Raw genomic sequence first — 20,099 nt, 5'->3', positions numbered from 1 at the left:
CCCATCAATACTTTGTGAGTATTTTTTCTACCTTGTTAATATCAGAAATCTCTCAGTTTTGTCAAATGCTCTTTTGAGATTTTTTGAGCCCTAAATCAGCTATTAATTCCACACGGTGTTTAGTTCGGAACAGAACAATTTAATTTATTCAATTTAGGCACTGCCCGACTCCACACTGACTCTGGGCAGTGTACAATAGAACCAAACAAAATAGAAAACACAGTACTGTATCATAATTATAAAAAAGGAATGCTAGAAGAAAGTCCAATAGACTTTGCCAGGATTCTATAAATCTACTCACCAGTTGTGTTTCTTAAAACATGAGCAACAGATTTTAGTGCATTATAGCATCACTGTATTTTATTGACAAACTGCTACGTGATTTTTGTTGATGTAAATTAAGAAATAGGTGTGTTGCTTATGTTTAAACACAGAACTAATTTGTGGCCTTTAGACACTGCATTTATCTCTCTATGAGGGTAGCAATGTGAGGGTTTTTGCTTCATTTTAAACAGTGAATTCATATTCATGAAGAGATGTTTATCTCTTGGTTGAACAAGATCTTCTTGCTTTGCCTTAACCTTTGAAATGTCCCTTTGAGGTAGCAGCAAACAAAAAGCAAAAGCAAAACTCGAAACCCCAGTTGAAAACTCCCCAGCCAGATGAATAGAATCTACAGTTGTGTAAAAAATGGGATTAAGAGCATGTAACTTGAATAGGCTGAGTGGTCTATTTGCATAAACTGGCACCTTGGAATCAGCTTTCATAAGTACCCCCAGTTATATATGTTTTGCTTATGTAATGTGGATTGTTGATTTTGCCTTGGTTAAATAATCTTTCTCGTTGGGCTTAATGCCAGATGAGCTATTTGAAAACTGGATGGCCTCTACCCAGAGACATTTTTGAACTTATCCAATGTCTTTTGAAAATATAAAAAAGCCTTGGCCCCTAGAATTTATTGTGGTGTTATCTGGACATAGTATAGAATTGCAGAGCAGCTGTTTTGAATTGTATGGCTACCACTTCTGATGTGTCCAGTGAATAACTTCCTGCTAAGGAGTTTATAGCTAATGTGCTAGAACTAAATATGTGAGGAAGCCATTGGATGCCTTGGAGCAAGAGTAGGGAGTGTAGTGTGCGTGTGGATGTTCAGAGGACCTGCCATTTATTTTAGCAAAGGTGAACAAATCTATGGACCTCTGGATATTGCTAAACGACAACTTTCAGTAACTCTAGCCAGCATGGCCACTGGGAGGTATAGTTCAGTAATATCTGGAGGGTTGCAGGATCTTCACAGGAACCAAGAATTCTTCTCCAAACAAAACAGGATCATACACACAACAAAAGACTATGGCTTCTGACTAGCTTGTGCAGAGGGAAACAAACTAAAGTTCCTGGATAGTAAATAGCCCATTTTTTATCGTTGCTTCATCCACTGTAACTTTCACCCCTTTTCTGCAAAAAAGGTTATCAAGAAGGGCTTAAAAACCTAACATACACACACACACACAATGCCATTTTTCTGGAGGGTCAGATACTGCTAATATGTGCAGATGTTAAGATGTTGGTGGAGAGGTTGTAGATAACTGCTTAAGCTTGGCTGCAAAGCTTATCATCACTGGGCAGATGCAGAGCAGACAGCAACAACCAAGTGTGTTATGTGAGATGATTGGGTTTTCCTCATCCACCCACAATTTGAGAAGCAGGTTATTTTGCTGAGGCTTAGGTACTACATTCTTTATTCCCCTTGCTGTTTCCCTCAAAGCCAATTCATTAGCTAACACCGCCATGCAAAGGTGACTCTGTTTCCAGGGGCAGACTGTTGCAGGGATGAAAATGAAGAGGAAATGGATCAGGGTGTTTTTGAAATATTTGAGCACCACGCTTAGTTTAGTCACAAGGAGCTTTACGTAAGAAAGAAAAAAAAACTCTTCTGTTTGTTTACGCTGTTAGGAAAAACTATTGTGTCTGACTTCAGCAAAGGATCGTTACCTTGTCGTGGTGCTGGAGCTTGAGCACCTCAATGATGCCATGAGCTAAACCGTGAAGGGCCACCCAAAACGGGAAGGTCATGACAGAGAGGTCAGACTAAATGCGATCCCTGGGGAAGGTAATGGCAACCCACCTCAGTATTCTTGCCGTGAAAACTAAATGGATCAGTACAACCAGAGATATGTCGGTATACCATCGGAAGATGAGACCCCCAGGTCGGAAGATGGTCAAAATGCTACTGGGGAGGAACAGAGGATGAGCTCAACTAGCCCCAGACGTGATGACGCAGCTAGCTCAAAGCCGAAAGGACGGCTAGCGGCCGACGGTGCTGGTGGTGAACGGCGAATCCGATGTTCTAAGGATCAACACACCATCGGAACCTGGAATGTAAGATCTATGAGCCAGGGCAAATTGGATGTGGTTATTGGTGAGATGTCAAGATTAAAGATAGACATTCTGGGCGTCAGTGAACTGAAATGGACTGGAATGGGCCACTTCACATCAAATGACCACCAGATCTACTACTGCGGACAAGAGGACCACAGAAGAAATGGAGTAGCCTTCATAATTAATAGTAAAGTGGCTAAAGCAGTGCTTGGATACAACCCAAAAAACGACAGAATGATCTCAATTCGAATTCAGGGCAAGCCATCTAACATCACAGTGATCCAAATATACGCCCCAACCACAAATGCTGAAGAAGCTGAAGTAGAGCAGTTCTATGAGGATCTGCAGCACCTACTGGACAACACGCCTAAAAGAGATGTTATTTTCATCACAGGAGACTGGAATGCTAAGGTGGGCAGTCAAATGACACCTCGAATTACAGGTAAGTATGGCCTGGGAGAACAAAACGAAGCAGGACACAGGCTGATAGAATTTTGCCAAGACAATTCACTCTGCATAACAAACACTCTCTTCCAACAACCTAAGAGACGGCTTTATACATGGACTTCACCAGATGGACAACACCGAAATCAGATTGATTACATCCTTTGCAGCCAAAGGTGGCGGACATCTGTACAGTCGGTAAAAACAAGGCCTGGAGCTGACTGTAGTTCAGATCACGAACTTCTTCTTGCACAATTTAGGATCAGACTAAAGAGATTAGGGAAGACCCACAGATCAGCTAGATATGAGCTCACTAATATTCCTAAGGAATATGCAGTGGAGGTGAAGAATAGATTTAAGGGACTGGACTTAGTAGATAGGGTCCCGGAAGAACTCTGGACAGAAGTTGGCATCATTGTTCAGGAGGCGGCAACAAAATACATCCCAAAGAAAGAGAAAAGCAAGAAGGCAAAATGGCTGTCTGCTGAGACACTAGAAGTAGCCCAAGAAAGAAGGAAAGCAAAAGGCAACAGTGATAGGGGGAGATATGCCCAATTAAATGCAAAATTCCAGAGGTTAGCCAGAAGAGATAAGGAATTATTTTTAAACAAGCAATGCGCGGAAGTGGAAGAAGACAATAGAATAGGAAGGACAAGAGACCTCTTCCAGAAAATTAGAAACATTGGAGGTAAATTCCAGGCAAAAATGGGTATGATCAAAAACAAAGATGGCAAGGACCTAACAGAAGAAGAAGAGATCAAGAAAAGGTGGCAAGAATATACAGAAGACCTGTATAGGAAGGATAACAATATCGGGGATAGCTTTGACGGTGTGGTCAGTGAGCTAGAGCCAGACATCCTGAAGAGTGAGGTTGAGTGGGCCTTAAGAAGCATTGCTAATAACAAGGCAACAGGAGACGACGGCATCCCAGCTGAACTGTTCAAAATCTTGCAAGATGATGCTGTCAAGGTAATGCATGCTATATGCCAGCAAATTTGGAAAACACAAGAATGGCCATCAGACTGGAAAAAATCAACTTATATCCCCATACCAAAAAAGGGAAACACTAAAGAATGTTCAAACTATCGAACAGTGGCACTCATTTCACATGCCAGTAAGGTAATGCTCAAGATCCTGCAAGGTAGACTTCAGCACTTCATGGAGCGAGAATTGCCAGATGTACAAGCTGGGTTTAGAAAAGGCAGAGCAACTAGAGACCAAATTGCCAATATCCGCTGGATAATGGAAAAAGCCAGGGAGTTTCAGAAAAACATCTATTTCTGTTTTATTGACTATTCTAAAGCCTTTGACTGTGTGGACCATAACAAATTGTGGCAAGTTCTTAGTGGTATGGGGATACCAAGTCATCTTGTCTGCCTCCTGAAGAATCTGTATAACGACCAAGTAGCAACAGTAAGAACAGACCACGGAACAACAGACTGGTTTAAGATTGGGAAAGGAGTACGGCAGGGCTGTATACTCTCACCCTTCCTATTCAACTTGTATGCAGAACACATCATGCGACAAGCTGGTCTTGAGGAATCCAAGGCTGGAGTTAAAATCTCTGGAAGAAACATTAACAATCTCAGATATGCAGATGATACCACTTTGATGGCTGAAAGTGAAGAGGAACTGAGGAGCCTTATGATGAAGGTGAAAGAAGAAAGTGCAAAAGCTGGTTTGCAGCTAAACCTCAAAAAAACCAAGATTATGGCAACCAGCTTGATTGATAACTGGCAAATAGAGGGAGAAAATGTAGAAGCAGTGAAAGACTTTGTATTCCTAGGTGCAAAGATTACTGCAGATGCTGACTGCAGTCAGGAAATCAGAAGACGCTTAATCCTTGGAAGAAGAGCAATGACAAATCTCGATAAAATAGTTAAGAGCAGAGACATCACACTGACAACAAAGGCCCGCATAGTTAAAGCAATGGTGTTCCCTATAGTAACATATGGCTGCGAGAGCTGGACCATAAGGAAGGCTGAGCGAAGGAAGATCGATGCTTTTGAACTGTGGTGTTGGAGGAAAATTCTGAGAGTGCCTTGGACTGCAAGAAGATCCAACCAGTCCATCCTCCAGGAAATAAAGCCAGACTGCTCACTTGAGGGAATGATATTAAAGGCAAAACTGAAATACTTTGGCCACATAATGAGAAGACAGGACACCCTGGAGAAGATGCTGATGCTAGGGAGAGTGGAAGGCAAAAGGAAGAGGGGCCGACCAAGGGCAAGATGGATGGATGATATTCTAGAGGTGACAGACTCGTCCCTGGGGGAGCTGGGGGTGTTGACGACCGACAGGAAGGTCTGGCATGGGCTGGTCCATGAAGTCACGAAGAGTCGGAAGCGACTAAACGAATAAACAACAACAACAATTGTGTCTGAACAGAGGTGTAAAGTTCTACTAGCATCAAGAGCTAATAAAGAAATTTTTCCTCCCTCCTTCCCTCCCTCCCTTCCGCATAGTGGTGGACCTACCCACACACAATGCTACTACTAAGATTACACATCTCCAGCATTTTGTTTTATTTTATTACAAGTCATATATTGCAATCTGGAACAAAGTTATTCACAAGGAGGGAGAGAAGGGGGGTTTAAAAGAAAAAGGAAAAAGAATGGCTAGCTGTCTGCTGCTAAAAAGTGGATGGGTGGGTCATATGTTAATCCTGAGATTAGTAACTGCCATCTTCCAATCTGTTGGATGGCCACTCCCATAATTCTCAGTACTGGTTATAGCCATGCTTGCTTGGAATTTTGAGAGCAAGCAAAAAGGTGCCTCTGGAGGGCTTTAGGTGGCAACTGCTTATGAGGTTGACCTTGCTGTAATCCAGCATCCTGTCCTGTCCTGTCCTGACAGAAGTCCTGGATTAGACCTTTACAAGTTGGCATAGTGTTAAATGGAGATAGATAATATTAGTTAAATTTTGAAAGCCACCATTTGGAAGTTCTTGGTTTCACATTCTAGCTCAGACATGACTTTGATTAATTAGGGCAACTGGTTGGTCTCTGTAAGGGGAATAGAAGGCATACCTGAATTATATATGAAATACTGCATTAATGACATATTTAGTTTTACCAGCAAACATCTTCAGTTCTCTCTTCCTCATCTTTACTATCCCATTTTTGTGATCCAGTAATACCAAGCCATGTCCTCCTTCATAGGATCAGAAAGCTCCTGCTGGGCTTCTGGTAAAGTGGTGCTCATCCAACATCAGTATCAATTCTTACTGAGCAAGTAGATTGCCCCTTAACTTTTTACATTCCAGGATGCTCCCAAATCATAAGGACTAGAAATTTAAGGAAGTGAGGTTTATCTTAAGTGTGTCTATTAAGTTATTTACAGGGTTGCTCATCTTTCATTATAATAAATTATACAGGAAATCTTTAAAAACTAGACTGTATACCACCCTTAATAGAGTTCTTTAATTTGCTTTACAGTAATGATTTAAATCTTACATTATCTCCCACTCAATTGTAGGTTTGTGTGTGTGTGTGTTTGTGTGTGTTTGATGGGATTTGCCAAGCCAAGAATTTTGGCAGCTGGCAAATTGGTATTTATTCGCTGTAATTCCTCCACTGCATTTTCTGAGGATTTAGCTCCGACAAAATGATTTTTGGGATTAGATTTGCATGTTTTTTAGGCTTTTGAAATAGATGGTTACGTTGAAGTGGGATTTGCTAGACTTGGGTAAGTGAGAAGCCTGGGATTTATGCCTGGCTGGTTCACTTAGCAAAGCATTATGAGACACGAGGAAGAACTTTTCTTTCACGAGCAGAGAGCTTGAAATTGCAGAGGGAGGATGCCTGGCTCTTAGGGTGTGTGGGCTGTAAACCGGAGGGCACTCCATCCACAGAGAGGCTGAAGGAATTCCACTTGAGTAGACCTGCTGGACTTCACTTGGATTTTCAAGTTCAGCAGTCCAAGCCCAACTCAGTAGATAAATAACTGACATGATTATTTAACAGCCATCTAAGGAAGGGTTAGGATTAGTGACTTGAAACTAGCTAAGAAGCTATTTCTTTCTCACACTGTTACCTAAGAACTGCGATACCCAGGATAATGGGACATCTTGGCTCTAGCTTATGGTCCAAGAATTAGGTTGGAACTTTGGTTAATGCTTGGAGAGTGGAAAACTTTCAGAGCTGTACATTTTCAGACATGTATAATGAGCAGAGAAGTAGCAATTAGTTCATTTTTTTTTTTACAGAATTACAGTCCTCCTGCATTAGTCAGATTGATATTAGGCTGTTTGGGACATGTCCAGTCAGACATCTGGAGTTTTTCAGGCATCCAGCTTGGATTTAAATCACGCCAGTCGTTAGTCCTGTGTCATCCCATGCTCTGATGTTTTTGAATCAACAAGAGGTGGAGAAAGGATTGCCTTAAATCTGGTAGGCCAATCCCTGCTTGATGCAGGAAGCTTAGGGCAACAGCATCTGTCATGGATGATAGTTCTGTCTGTGCTTGAAAAAATATTAGTCATTGTGTTCCTATTAAAACAACTATTAAACTCTCTCCTGACATCCTGCTGAAATCTACACTTTCTGTTTAAACCGTTTAGAATGCATCTTCCATTTGGGGGCAGCAGAAGACACGTCTAGGTTGTATTGTAAAGGATAACCCTTGTCTGAATTTGTGTTGCTCCCCACCCCCATTCCTGTGCCCCAGGATAAATATATCCAACTCCATCAAGTCCTTGAAATACTTGTTTCCTATATATTCCACACTCTTTGTTGGCACTTTCTGCATTTGTTCTGCAGCATAGACTTTACGACCAAGGCACAGGAACCTAAGAATAGCCAGATTGGATCAGGCAAGACCTATCTTAGTCTTAATTTGCAAGCAGGGGATGGGGGCATGTTCTCCTCCTTCTCCCACCGTTGTTCCCTTGGAGACATACTGTCTCCAACTTATAGGCACCATTGATTCTCAGGACTAAGGGTGTTTGATATACTTGTCCTCTGTAAATTATGCAGTCCAGTTTTAAAGACGTTCACATGAGTATGTCCGTTACCATGTCTTGTGGTAAGGACTTCCATGGATTAATTATATCCTGTGTGAAGCATTTTCTTTTGCCTTGTCTTAAATCTCCTTCCTTTCCAAGTTTGGTACTCTGAATTGAACAGAGCGCATCAGAGATCATCATGTGTATTAACAAACCATGAAATCTTGGAGGCCAGTTACATTAGAGATGGATTTTTCTAGGCTGTTGGCTGGGTTCATACACAAAGTTGGCTTGCTTTGCCCAGTGTGACAGGAGTCTTTAGGGAGTGTAACAGTCTGATAATATATGACATAAATAAACAACTGTCATCACCATGATTTATAAGCCACCGTGGCTGCATGCCCACATCATACAAAGCCATGTTTTTAACTATAGTTTATGTGCAATGTACAACTGAATTAGCAGAATTGAATTAATACATAAACCATGGTCTATATACTGTATCCTCACATAACACGCTAAGCCAAAAGTAAGTTTAGTGCAAACTTACTGTAATAAACATTTGTTCCTCCCCTCCCCTCCCCTCTTTTCTGGCACTAAGCGATTTTTAAAAAATAATTCAGATATTTTAAGGCTTTTTAATAGCTTGTAATTCTATACTTCAATTTATATTACTGAAACATTGGGAAAAAAAAGTATACTCTTTATAATAGGGGATCTGGTTTTTGTGCGGTATTAACTGAAATTAATATATACTTGCTTTTAATTATTTTTATATCTATTGGCAAAATATGGCCATTGGTTTGTGTTTTGATTGTTTTCACTGTTTGCTCTGAATATCTTTTTCTCACAGAGTGACTCATAAATAAACACTTCCTGTGGCTTGTAAACTGTGGTTCTTGTAATGTAGCCTAGCATTGCTGTAGCCTACTTTTACTGCTACATTGCACTGCTTACTCATGGTAGACTAACCTGTTCATTCCATTTCTTTTTCTGCGTAAACAAACAAAAATCCGTTTGATTCTCAATTGCATTTTGTTTCAGTCCAGATGTCAAAGAGATTTTGTATGTTCTTCTTGACTTCTGTGTGGTTTAAGTGTCCCTTCCAATTTTAGATTACCTATAGGCTTGGTATAGGTGCCCTTCATCCTCATCCTTGACCTCAACAGTGATATATATACTAGACCAGGACCAGGCTCCATGGCCTCCTGTTTGGAATCTTTCTCCATTTTGAGGAGCAGCTGTTAATGAACATGTCTTGAATAGTTGGTTGCCTGGCACCACATTTGTCCAATCATTTCAGTCATCCTTGTGAGTTTTTCTTGGCTACAATATAGAAGTGGTTTGCTGCTGTCTTCTAGATTTGACTTTGGAGTTTGTTCTCCCTAGTAGATAGGTTTCCATCATGCTTATAGGGCCTTACCCGCCCTCCCCCTGCAATGGATTAGGTTCCCCCCTCCCTTTTCAACCTTAGCAGCAAAAGTGGCCCTATCAGGAGCTCATGCTCCTTTTAATGTTGGGTCTCAGGATCTCTGAAGCTGCTGAGCTCTTCCACCAAGTCAAGGTGGTAATCCTTTGCTGTGACAAAAAGAAGTTGTCCCATTCATAACTTGTGGTGACACAGCTCAGTGAAGGTTTGCTGTTTATTTTAATGTAGGACTAAATTCTTGGATATAAAGATTTGTTTTTACTGTACCAGAAGATACCTTTTTCTGGTTAGCGAGTGCCAGTTTGTGTAAATACATGGGCCTGGGTCTGGAATCTCCAAAGGCCATCATTTTATATTTTAATTTTAAGCTGATTTTCTTTTATCTCCTTCCAAGCTGAGTGGCATTTTGGAATGACTTGGGTATGATTACTGTGAAGTATTTACTAACCTTATATCTCCACTCTGATTGTACAGTAGGTAACTTTCTTCATCCAATGGGTAATTCAGTAATTGCTGGACAAAACAATTATCCCAAAGTAGAGCTCATGTTGACCGGGGAGGATGAATGCTATGGTTGAATACATCTGGACAGCCTTTCTCAACCTTTTGACCCTGGAGGAATCCTTGAAATATTTTTCATGCCTCAGGGAACCCCTGCACATTCAGGCTCAAATAGAGGCCAGAAGTTACAAAGTTATTCTATTCGTTTCATGGGTAGGCCTATATTAGAGGCATTAACAGTGTTCTTAAAAATAAAGAATGAAACTTACCTCTTTAATGTGAAGTTTCCTGAATTTGAAATAATTTTTTAAATAAATCATGATCTCCCAGGGAACCTCTAGTGACCTCTTGTGGAACCCTAGGGTTCCATGGAACCCTGGTTGAGAAACCCTGCATCTGGATGATTCCACGTTTGGGTTATTTATCAAATGATGTGTGTCTCAACCCTGTAGGACTGTTTGTGTTCCTCCATTTTGAACAGTGTCTGCTCTCCCACTTGGCTTCCTCTTTTTTAGCAGAGGTTGCTCCTGTTTCTTCAAAAGCTGTTGGTAATGAATTCTGGGGAAAGCTCTTTGTGTTTATCAGTGTATGCTTTGACGTCCTTAAAGAATAAAAACATTGGTAAAGTACAACTTTCCTTGCAAAACCCAAACTGATTCTTCCTCAGCATGGCTTCTTTCTCAGTATGATGGATGAATACACATTCTACTTATTTGTTGAGATGGAATTTAAATTCATAGGCCAATAACTTCTGGTCACCCGTCCCAATTTCTAGATTTAAATTTTTCATCTGTTGGAAAAGTGGCTGATTTGAGTAAAAGTTGCCTTTTATTTTTTTGTTAAAAAAGTAATAATTGCACATCCCTTTTTGTTAACCATTCTGAGTTCCACTTCCTTGCTTAATTTATGGTTTGACACTTAGTTCTCTCTCTATCTTACTACTTCTGGGATACAGGTCCCTAGATATACTTCCTATCTAAGAAGTATGGGTAGTACTTCATGTGTTGCACTAGGACCAGGGAGAGTCAGGTTCAGCTCCATCTTTAACCATGGAAACTCATTGGTGGGTTTTGGCCAATGGCTGTCTCTCAACTCAACCTTCCTCATATGATGGTGGTTGGGGGAAAATGTTGGAGGAGAGAATGCTTGTGAAGGAGTTCCTGGTGGAAAGGCACAATGTAAATCATAACTGCAACTTGTAGTAACCAGTGGCTGTCTAACAGACCTTCTCATGTTACAGGTTTGCATTAGAGGTATAACAACTTCTGGCCATTGTATTTTGGCTTAAAGTGGGTATCCACTGTTGAGATCTGCCCCAAAAGCATGCACTGTTCTCCGTGGTTTCCGGTGAAGTAGGTACATATTGACATAAAGGGTCTTGAACCATTTTGCTGTAGAGGGCACTGCCATGTTGGGCAGGCTTGTAGCACCCCCTTCTGGCATGTTGTGGAAGTATGTGCTTAAACGCTTGGCTTTTAGGAGCTTTCCCCCCATTGCATTGTGGGAAATAATCATAGGCCCTGTATGTAATTCATGATTTTTTGATGTTCCGCTTAACTGTAACTTCAGCTAAATGACTTTTAGCTTTGTCTGGACTCCACCCACCTTTTCCCCCTCTCCCTGCCTACTTTTTCAGTGCCAGTGGGCTCTTCCAAAAATTGTGCTCCCCCAGCACAGAGCTTTTCTTTTCTCCTGTACATCATCCCTCTTTTTTTTTCCTTGCAGACTCGGATGCAGAGCTTGCAGCCTGATCCCAAAGCTCAGTATCGAAGTGTCTTTGAGGCCTTGAGGAAGATTGTCCGCACAGAAGGGATCTGGCGGCCTCTGCGAGGAATCAACGTCACTGTCTTTGGAGCCGGCCCAGCCCACGCGTTGTATTTTGCCTGCTACGAAAAAATGAAACGCACTTTAAGTGACATTATTCAACATGGAGGGAACAGCCACCTGGCCAACGGTATATTGACATAACCCAATGGGTGCCATCTTGGTCCCTTGACTCAACTTGCGTACTTTTTCATTTGGTCTGGCATCTTCAGCATGCAATTTCTGCTTCTGGAGAGAAAAAAACAAGACGCTTGGAAGACTCCATGCTTGGCAACCTAGGCGTTCTTGCTACTTCAACCTCTTGTCTATTTCCTACAGGCACCTGCTCTGTGTTAGAGGCACATGTATGAAGAATACCGAAGATATGTAGCGCTCCAGTTCCTCTAAAAGTTAGATGTTAAAGTGTTTTGATCATAAGCACCTCTGATGGGGCTCTGGGAAGGAGATGTTCGAAACAGCTTGTCAGTCTAACATGGGCAGCTTTCTAGGAAAATTTGATTTTTAGATTTTGGGTTTCCTTCTCCCCAGAAAATCTATTCTATCACTACTAAATCTTACCAATTTGGCTGTGCTCTAAAGAACGTAAGTACAAGCTGGCTGGGTCACTCCAATCTCCATCTCTAGTCCAACATTTTTATTTCCTATAATAATCAGCCAGCTGTCTCTAAAAACTTACCCGTCTTTCTCTCCAGCATATGACACTCCAAGGCATACTGGTTCTTTAATTGGAATTTCTGCTTTTAGGATCCATGTTGACGCTTATGTGCTTTATGGCAAACTACGTGCTAGGATAAATTCTACAATCTCTTGATCAGCAATTCACAAATTTGCATCTAACTGCATTTCTTTTATCTGCCAATGACTGCAAATAGCTTTCCACTGGGTTTTTGTTTGTTCATTTTGTTTTACTTAGATCTTCTTGGCAACGGATGAAATAAGTATGTAGCATGGGGCTAACCTTTAAATGTATGCCTCTAAACTGTTGTTTGCTCAGTGGACACTGAAATCAAAAATGGCACACCTATCTTGGTATAAGAAATACAGATTTGTAATCTCTTTAAATATGCAGTTAAAGAGATAATTTGTGGCAGTTTCAGAGAAACATTGGCATTTTCCCACTGCATGGCCTGTCTAAAACTAGATTTGTAATGCAAACCTTCAAAGCTGATGATTTGCATTCCAGCTTCTCAAGGCATACTAATTTCTCTTTCTGCTTTTTCAACTATTAATACTTATTTAGGCCCTTTTCATTCCCTATAAGGGTTGTTGGAAGAAAAGTGTGGGTACCCAGTGGGTTGCGTGGTTCCCTGGTGGCTTTGCCATAAACCATGGTGTTCCATGCTATGATTGTCTCACCAAATTATTATAGCAAGTTTGTTCCCCTTTCCCTTCAAAATCCAGCAATAAAATAGGAGGGTTAAGGCTTAACACACTTCCATGAAAGTGGGGGGAGAAAACTCTCAAACCACCTCAAACCTGAATTCTGTCCCTGCTCCCTGGACTGGCATTGCAAAGTGCTTTACAAACTCTGGACCTCAAAAACTCTGAATCTGACTTTCCTGGTGGGAGAAAGTGTTTCCCCTCCTCCATTGTAAGGGGACAATAGCTGGCATATTTATTCACAACTGCTAGACTGAGTAGTGTTTATGCCACTGTGAGGTTCGATTTGAATGATTTTTTTCCGTTTATGTCTGCAGTCAGATTTTACGAGTACATGTTGAAGCATTGCTTTTAAATGTTGGATGTAGTTTTTGATTCAGAGTGGTACAAGGTAGTCCTTGACTTATTGCCATTCATTTGGAGACCATTCGAAGTTACAACAGTGCTGAAAAAAGTGACTTACAGCGGTCCTCACACTTACGACCACCACAGTGTCCTTGCAGTCACATCATCAAAATTCAGGCACTTGGCAACCAGCATGTATTTATGATGGTTGCAGCATCCTGGGGTCATGTGATTACCATTTGCGACCTTCCCAGCCAGCTTCCAACAAGCAAAGTCAATGGGGGAAGCCAGATTCGCTTAACAACCACATGGTTCACTTAACAACTGTGTTGATTCACCTAATGACCATAGCAAAAAGGTTGTAAAACTGGGCATGACTCACTTAATGACCACCTCACTTAGTGATGGGAGTTCCACTCCCAGTTGTGGTCATAAGTCGAGGACTACCTGTACTTAATGGAAGAAAGTGATATGGGAAAGGTCTTTGGAATTTTGCTTTTACTACCATCTCAGCCCATGGGAGTAGCAAGGAAAATCACTAATTCATACTGACTTCTGAGGGTCTCTCATAAATTAAAATGGTTCAGTGAGGTACGCTGGAGTGAAGGGAGACTTGATGATAGTTGCTCCCCTATCCTTTTGGATCCTGCTTCCTGCATTTTCTGTGAAGAAAAATAGCTCTGCTGGTCCCAGAAGGGTTATTCAGCATTCAGCCCTTTGTGTTAGAAGGGCTCCAGTTTGGCAGGGCTTTTGGAATTTTGAGAACATGTTGATGGCCCTCTCACCAGAGGGCGTCTGAGGGGGCTTGCCCATTCACAAAACGGCTGGCAAAGGGGCTTAACCCGTTACAAAGCATCCATTTGCCAGAATGGTCCTTGCCATCCCCTCTAGCTGTACCGTGCTCATGGCTTTCTTTTATAATGCACAGATGAAGATCCTTCCAAAGGAAGTGGTGTGCTGCCACTTTGTCCCAGCTTTGTGCCAAGAGTCTTTTTGGGACTTAAGTATAGCGGTGGCGCTGCAGGTTAAACTGCTGAGCTGCTGAGCTTGCCGATCGGAAGGTCGGCGGTTCGAATCCGTGTGACGGGGTGAGCTCCCGTTGCTAGTCCCAGCTCCTGCCAACCTAGCAGTTCGAAAACATGCAAATGTGAGTAGATCAATAGGTACCGCTTCGGCGGGCAGGTAATGGCGTTCCGTGTAGTCATACTGGCCACGTGACCACAGAAGTGTCTACGGACAAATGCCGGCTCTTCGGCTTTGAAACGGAGATGAGCACCGCCCCCTAGAGTCGGACGCGACTGGACTTAATGTCAAGGGAAACCTTTACCTTTACTTTATACTTTACTGTTACTTTGATTTGCAACATGCTGACTGCCCAAATTTGTCATTAAGCAAGATGGGATGAAGAGACTGGTGGCATCCAGATGTCCATGAATATACCTGTAGTGTCTGGGCATCATGTTGGATAGCTCAGTGGTAACATGTTAAGGTCTAATATTTGAATTATGTATCTGGAGCAGGTTACGTGTGAAGTGTTAGGCATATTAAGAAATTGGAGTGCTTGCAAAGCATCATCTTCAGTTTAGGGGGAATCACTCCCATTTTTTGAAGGTGCTCTTGGGGTGCTGATCTTCAGAACAGTTGCCTCACTGGCAGAGACCCTTGGAGGTCAGCATGGATTATTGATTTTTCTGCAGATTATTTCAGGCTGAGATGGTTGTAAACAAGACATGCATTAAGACACTCCTTGCCTCACACTAAGTTTTCTTCAGTGTTACTGGTTTAATCTGGAATTACAATTATGGTTTAAACTTGCATAGTTATAACAAGTTGTTTATGTTAATCATGTGTATTTTTCAAGATGTTGCCTGTTTCTCGTTGTTTAAGAACAATGAATACCACACAATGACGTGATATTCCTGAAGCTTTCGTTGCCTAATGACTTGACTTAAAAGTCTCTAGCTGTCAAGTAGTCTGAATGCATCTTTTGCAGTGTTTGTGTATGGCGAAGAAAGAACACATTCCAACCAATTAGAACAGAGATTTGGATTGGCAATCTTTTTTGATTTTGTCCTCCAAGAAGTAGGTCAAGGTAGGACTAATCAGTGGTGATCTGAGACTGTGAAAAGGGCAGGCCCAAGACAAAAAGATAAGTTTGATTTAAGCTGACATTAACTTTAAATTTAATTACAATTGATATGATTAGCCCCCTTGTATTTAACCATTTGCCCCTTCTGCAACATCAAGAATAGCAGCAAGTTTTATATGGTTCATCCATAAGGGGGATCAAAAAAAAAAAAGAAATCAAGATGGGAGCTGGAACCATACAATTCAGCTGCCATCTTGACGTTTTTTGAGCCCCCTCCCCAATGGACACCCTTGGCTACACCTGTGGTTTTGGGGAACCACATGTGACCCTGGGGGCTCAGGGTTCACTCCCCTATATAAAGTTCACACATCTGTTGGTTCCATACATGAGGTCACAGCTTGTGGCACTCCAACTAAAGGGTCTAACATCATTAAGAACCATGGCTGACAGTGAGGGATGCAGAGAGATGATGATGATGATGATGATGATGATGATGATGATGATGATGATTATATTTATTTATTTATTTATTTATTTATTTATTTTTATTGAAGAATTGTGTAGAATACTAAAACCAATACAAATTTAAGAAACAGGGAAAAGTGTAAAGAAGAGTATATAGATAAAGAAAAGGAAAAAAGATAGAAAGAAGCAGCTTCCAATCTTTTTTACAGCAGTTACAAATTTATCTTCTGTCCTCCCTTTTTAAGGTTCCATCATGTTTCCCTTCTTCCCATATTTTAACCTCTCTAATCATCAGATCCATAAATCACTAGCTCATTTTTTTCCATTTTCAGCAAAAAAGTCCATAAAGGGTTTCCAGTTACTAATAAATGTACCTATTGCCTTTTCCCATATCAAACAAGTCAATTTTGCCATTTCTGCAAATCCTGTCATCTTCACCAGCCAATCCTCTGTTGCAGGGAGTTCTTGTTTGAGGTTGAGGTTGTTTGAGGTTGTCCTATGGATAGTCCAGAACCATTTTCACTGATGGTTCTGGATTATCCATCAGTGAGAATAGGAATTACAGACTAAATTGTTTGGAGGGGACAAGATTGCAGGAGGCTGGCATAAGTTAATTTATATGGTCATTGAAACTACTGGAAGAATGCTGTTTAGGTCTTCCGAAAGACCACAGAGCTGACTACTTGGGACCTGCTTTTTTTTTTTTTCAAGGATGAGTTTGGAGTTACTTTTGTCAAGTCTGTTATAGGCTGCTGTATTTGAGATTTAACTAGCTGAGGTGAAATAGCCACTGAAAGTTTAATTGCTGGAGATTTTCCAAAGCAGATTAGGTGACTGTAGGTCTTCAAGGCAAGAATGGATGTCTGGATAATCATTTTGGTGGCCAGTTCAATTTTGGTTGCCCAAGCAATGGCATCACTTGGAATTTTGGAAAGAGAGGGAAGGAGATTATTGTTTTATTTCCCAATAGAAATAATTTCAGGTACAGTTTTTTTCTGGCTGAAGTAGAAAAATTTTAGATTTGTCATCTGCCCTTCCCATCAGTGCAGTAATGCAGGATTTGGGGTTATGCAAGATTAATAATTTGAAGTTGAGTACAATTTTAATGATGGGGACTGAGTACTGTTCTCATGCTCAGTATGATTTAAAGGTACATTAGTCAGATTATGTGTTTTAAAAGACATGGATAGTTGACATTTTGATTGAATGATCACTCAGTTTTTTCCACGTATAGGGTATTAGTTGTATAAAAAAAGAAAAGAGAGCACACTTAAATTATTTTCCATTAATTAAGATTATATTAGTATTTGTTAATTATTTCTCAGTGCATTAATCTGACAGTTATGGATTAGAGAATTTAAGATCTCACTTCCAATATGGTTTTGCTATCATTGCTAAAGCAACTCTGAATGCTCTTTGCAGCCCTAAAGGAATTATTTTGTCATCCATTACGATTAGACATTGAGTTCAAACGGTTGTACAGTATTTCTGGTAATATATAGTGAACTTTTCCTAGCTGCTGTGTCCTTTGAATAACATGTTGAGGGCTTCTCTCCTGGCTGAAAAGTTGGTGAGGTTAGGACAAAAAAATAGTTTCATTTAATGCCAGCTAACATTCTTCCTTTCTATAACACTGGAGGTTCTAATTTGATGGCAACTTTTGAAGGAATTCTGAATGGCCACCAGCAATAATGAAGCTCCAGGTTGTATATCTAGCATCTGTAAATCTAGGCAGAATATTCCTTTTAAAAAATTAGAAATAAAACCTTTCATTCTTCCCAGCCATGCTGTTGGTAAGTTCATGGAAGTTTTAGATTTTTAAAAAATCTGTTATTGTAGAGTGTTTCATTTGGTACTTTCAGATTAACAGGTTTTGTTTTTTTTTAAAAAAATTGTTTCATGATTGTTAAACCCAATTTATATTCCTTTTGTATGTGACTCTTGGTATGTGCATATTTGTGATGCTGTATGTTCTTTTGCAACACATTAGGTTGGTTTCCAAGATGTATAATGGGTCCGGAGGCTGGTGTGTTGCATGCTGTCCATTAAGGGTGTGCCGTTTTGTGCACAGAACCAAGGATGGCTTGTCAAAGCTTGCTTTGTGAAAGGGGTCTGTCTCCATTTCTTCTTTTGCAGGCATGGCTGGCAGTATGGCTACGCTTCTTCATGATGGTGTCATGAATCCAGCAGAAGGTAATGCTGTTTGGGGCAAGTGGTCCAGTGAGGCTGAGAAGAGGGAAGGGTAATTAAAAATGATCTGAGATGTGAATTATATCGCTCATCAAGGCTCCATATCAGATGTCAGAAGATACAAAGATAATAGATGGACAGAATGTATCTTAAGACCATAGGATTATAAGCAGTGTATAGCAAAAGAGGTCTAGAGATCTCTGATGTAATTATGAAGACAACATTTTAGCCAAATTTCCTCCTCTTCCTTTCCAAGGACCACTCTTTGTTCCATGAAAGGAGGTCTATAATGCCCTTGCAGCATGGCAGTGGGAAAAACATTCCTGCTAATCAGGCTGCAGCCCTAAAAATAAGCAATATTTGTCTTCTGCTCGGAAAGAACTTGAATGGGTGCAGAGGGAGTAGGCAAGTGATAAATCATGTTGCTGCAACTTACTTGCCTGCCTTGTTCCCAGTTGCCATTGATGATTGGGTACCTTTCCACTCAAGTGTGTGGCCTTGATCTAACTTGGATTTCTTTTGTTGTCTCTTTGTGGTTCCTTTGCTCTGCTTTCCTTTTCCACCCGGGAACGTGTCCAATGTCTGACCCACCTGGTGCCAGTGGTGAAGCAGCGCATGCAGATGTACAATTCTCCATACAAGACAGTCATGGAGTGCATCAGGACAGTGCACCGGACTGAAGGCCTGGGTGCCTTTTACCGTAGCTACACCACCCAGCTCACCATGAATGTCCCTTTCCAAGCCATCCACTTTATCACCTATGAGTTCACGCAGGAGCAGATTAATCCCCAGCGACAATACAACCCTCTCTCGCACATCGTTTCTGGTGCCGTGGCAGGAGCAGTGGCAGCAGCCGCTACCACCCCCTTAGACGTCTGCAAGACCTTGCTCAACACTCAGGAGAACATGGTGTTGAGTTCGGTGAACATTAGTGGGCACCTCTCTGGCATGGCCAACGCCTTCAGAACAGTGTATCAACTGGGAGGTGTCAGTGGGTATTTCAAGGGAGTCCAAGCCCGTGTGATATACCAGATGCCTTCAACTGCCATCGCATGGTCTGTCTATGAATTTTTCAAGTACATCCTCACCAAGCGCCAGTTGGAGAAAGGAGCTCCTTGTTGATGGATCCTCTGGAGCAACTGCAGCCCAGAGTCTCTGAGAAAGTTGTTGGCCTCTCTCTGTATAAACATCACCAGATTCCTTCTGAGAATTTGTAAAAATGGCTGGTGGATCCCTGACTGGATTGTGTGTATGTGTGTGTTTGTGTGTGCGTGCAAAAGTGGGGGCTTTTGAGATACTAGGGGAGGGGGTTCTCTCCCCTTTCTCCCCCTGCTTTTGCTAAATGGAAATGTTTATTCTTTCAGACATGTATTTATAGTTTTCTAGGGTGTTGATAACTGGTCAGATTTGTACACATTTGTACTTACTTCCTCACTGGAATGCTTAGGGGGTCTAACCTGGAGCGGGGTGGGTTGCGTAGGGGGAAGACGAATGCATGTGGCTTGGACTGCTGATCCTTTTATAAACAAAAGGCAATGCCTTCGAACCGAACAGAGTTCTATATAAACATTATGTGGTGGAGAAAATAGATGGATAATGTTTATCCTTTATTTTTCTATTTTGTTTTAAGAAAGAAATTGTGCCAGGATGAATGCTTTGTGAGTTTTAAAGGGGTTTACTGTTTTGTTCTGTTGTTAGAAGCTTATTTTCTTCCTGAACTAGAAGGGCTCCAAGCACACCTGGTCTGGTCTGGTATTACAGTGGCTAATAATATATATATTTTTTTCTTCCCAGCGTACTTGAAGGGATTTTAGACCAGGGGTGTCTGTGTGGGGTGGGGAGTGAGATGGGGGTCAAAAAAAAAAAAAAGATTGTGGCTCTGTGATCAAAGCCCTGTCTCTTTGTGTATGCATGTGATATTGAGATCCAAAAAAGGAGCTTGGTTTTGTTTGTGTGGCCACAGCTATGGATGTCACCTTAACTTTTGTGACACACACACACACCTCTCCCGATGCCCCTGTTTCAGACTATGGAAAGATTTGTCTTACGTCTTTTCCTTCTTAAGCATGTCTGAATCAGGGGCTGCTTCTATTAACAACCAAATTTCC

General features: G+C 41.3%; 1 protein-coding gene across 3 annotated transcripts in view; it reads left to right on the top strand.

The window, feature by feature from the left end:
* The window catches only part of SLC25A37 (solute carrier family 25 member 37), a 35,894-nt gene extending 16,219 nt beyond the window's left edge, over positions 1-19,675 (top strand). Inside the window, exons 2-4 of one of the 3 annotated variants that reach the window (XM_063311270.1) lie at positions 11,424-11,652; positions 17,938-17,994; positions 18,593-19,675. In XM_063311270.1, the coding sequence (XP_063167340.1) occupies positions 11,424-11,652; positions 17,938-17,994; positions 18,593-19,113 (807 nt within the window). In that variant the 3' untranslated portion in view covers positions 19,114-19,675. Of the gene's footprint in view, positions 1-11,423; positions 11,653-11,682; positions 12,461-17,937; positions 17,995-18,592 lie in introns of those variants that run through there. The other 2 variants (XM_063311272.1, XM_063311271.1) reach the window with 2 other exon arrangements.
* Positions 19,676-20,099: the final 424 nt, after the last annotated feature.

This window comes from Candoia aspera, chromosome 9 (genome assembly GCF_035149785.1).
Source record: "Candoia aspera isolate rCanAsp1 chromosome 9, rCanAsp1.hap2, whole genome shotgun sequence".
NCBI lineage: Eukaryota > Metazoa > Chordata > Lepidosauria > Squamata > Boidae > Candoia > Candoia aspera.
The sequence above is the reverse complement of the archived record's forward strand: the minus strand, read 5'-3'. Positions and strand labels throughout refer to the sequence as shown.